General features: G+C 40.8%; 1 protein-coding gene across 1 annotated transcript in view; it reads left to right on the top strand.

Moving 5' to 3' along the window:
* LOC101563798 (olfactory receptor 226) overlaps window positions 1–968 on the top strand; it is a 14,780-nt gene extending 13,812 nt beyond the window's left edge. The window contains exon 3 of the mRNA XM_004647868.2: window positions 450–968. Within this exon, the coding sequence (XP_004647925.1) occupies window positions 450–968 (519 nt within the window). The remainder of the gene's footprint in view (window positions 1–449) is intronic.
* The last annotated feature ends 865 nt before the right edge of the window (window positions 969–1,833 follow it).

The raw sequence follows: 1,833 nt of genomic DNA, 5'->3' as shown, positions 1-1,833 counted from the left end.
AAAAATTCTGTTTGCAAATTAAACTGTGAAAGTATCCAAATTCTCAGAAGCCAATGAGTTGTGTGATAATTCAGTTGCCCAGAGAGCCCTGCTCATCACTAAGTCTCCCAGTGGTCGTGGCTACGCATGAGTTCTGAGTACCTGGACAGCTGCTTGCATGTTAGCATTTTCTGGCTGCCTTAGCCCTTGATGTCTTCAGTTCAGTTGTTTACTGTCTGGTTTTCATCCTTAATGAAGCTGGGAGAACAGACCTGAAAAGTTCTGGAGTCAGGTGGTGGGGAGTCCTTTTCCTACCAAGAAATTCTGCAGTCAGTGGATGTTTTTTTTTTTTTTTTTTTTTTTTTTTTTTTTTTTTTTTTTTTTTCCATGCATCCCTTTTCAGTGTTCCTTAGAAAAGTCTGACCATTTGAATGTCTCACTTCTGGAGTGCAAAAGTTCTTTCCTAATAGGAGAGAACTTCGGAAAGGCATGTATTAAAGGATGTGACCATCATTAAACCAGAGGCCCTGGGCAGAGGCAAGGTCAGCCTGTCCTGGGCCCCTGCAGTCTTATCAGGGATAACAGGCTCACGCTTCTCTGTCCCAGCCCTGTGCACTCACTGGGACTCCCACGGCCGACTGGAATGTTCCCCACCTGCCATGTTTATTTGCCATGAGCCAAACGCCTCCATAGACAGTGGATCCTGGATGATTTTAATGTCTGCCTTTTCATTTTCCTCTGTTCTTTCTGGTGCCTCTCTGTGTGGTCATGGCATTGTGGTGACAGTGATCACTGTGAAGGAGCCCTTGGCCAAAATCCAACCCAGAACAGTACCACCAGAGACGGAGCGGAAGGGGCCCTTTTCGGAGGTGCCATTCTCCTTAGCCAAGACAATGGCATTTAAAGCTCACTTTGACAGAGGAACATGTAATGTAATTGAAAATAAAGGTCCAAGGACCTGGAGAAGATTACAACTGGTTACATTGTGAATGGGATGAAGTTGTTCATTGAGTAACTTGGATTAAGTTTTCATGCACCAGCAAAAATGTATTCACTAGATTTCAACATCGTGCTCTGCTTTCTTTTGTAATTTGTAGCCCTCAAAACCTTTTTTTAAGGGCTGGCCAAATAGCTCAGCGGATTAAAGCACCTGCAAGCAGGCTCAGGGACTTGTGTTCGATCTCCGGGCCTGCCATGCCGGCCCCGCCCCCGGGGCGCAATGAGATCGCGACTGAGACTGGGCGTGGTGGCGCGCGCCTGTAATCCCAGCTCTTGGCAGGCTGTAAACAGGCAGACCACTATGAGTCCAATCTAGTAGCGAGACCCTGAACATCCTGTAGACCCTTCCCTAAAAAATGAAAAAAAGAAAAGGCAATAAAAAAGACTTCTTCTAAAAAATAAAGTCCATCTTTAGACTTTAAAAAAAGAAATTTAATCATGTTATATTTTATGTAAGTACTGATATGTAAGGATTTACCAGTCAGTCTTGTTAATTGTTTTCTGTTTTTTTATAGAAGTTTTCTTTCTCTGTCTTCTTTTGTGATTTAATCATTTTTGGTAGTGTTCTGTGATTTCTTTCCACTTCTCTTTAGTGTATCGTCTATCATTTTTTGCTTTATAGTACACATCACCTAATTATATATTTATTTTATTTACAGTATCAAAAATTACCAGAGGTCAGATCTCAAGACCTACATATTTTATTCCAGAAATGATATAGTATAGCATCCTACACAGTGAAAAAACAATAAAACAAAAAGTAAGCATGTTATATAAAGCATATATAAATAAGATTCTGTTATCTATAGCTCAATAGACTTTTTATTCTCCTTTCTTAGTAATTTGATGTTATAA

The sequence above is a fragment of the Octodon degus genome, unplaced genomic scaffold (genome assembly GCF_000260255.1).
Source record: "Octodon degus isolate 3935 unplaced genomic scaffold, OctDeg1.0 scaffold00334, whole genome shotgun sequence".
Lineage (NCBI taxonomy): Eukaryota > Metazoa > Chordata > Mammalia > Rodentia > Octodontidae > Octodon > Octodon degus.
This window is presented reverse-complemented; position numbering and strand designations above follow the sequence as displayed.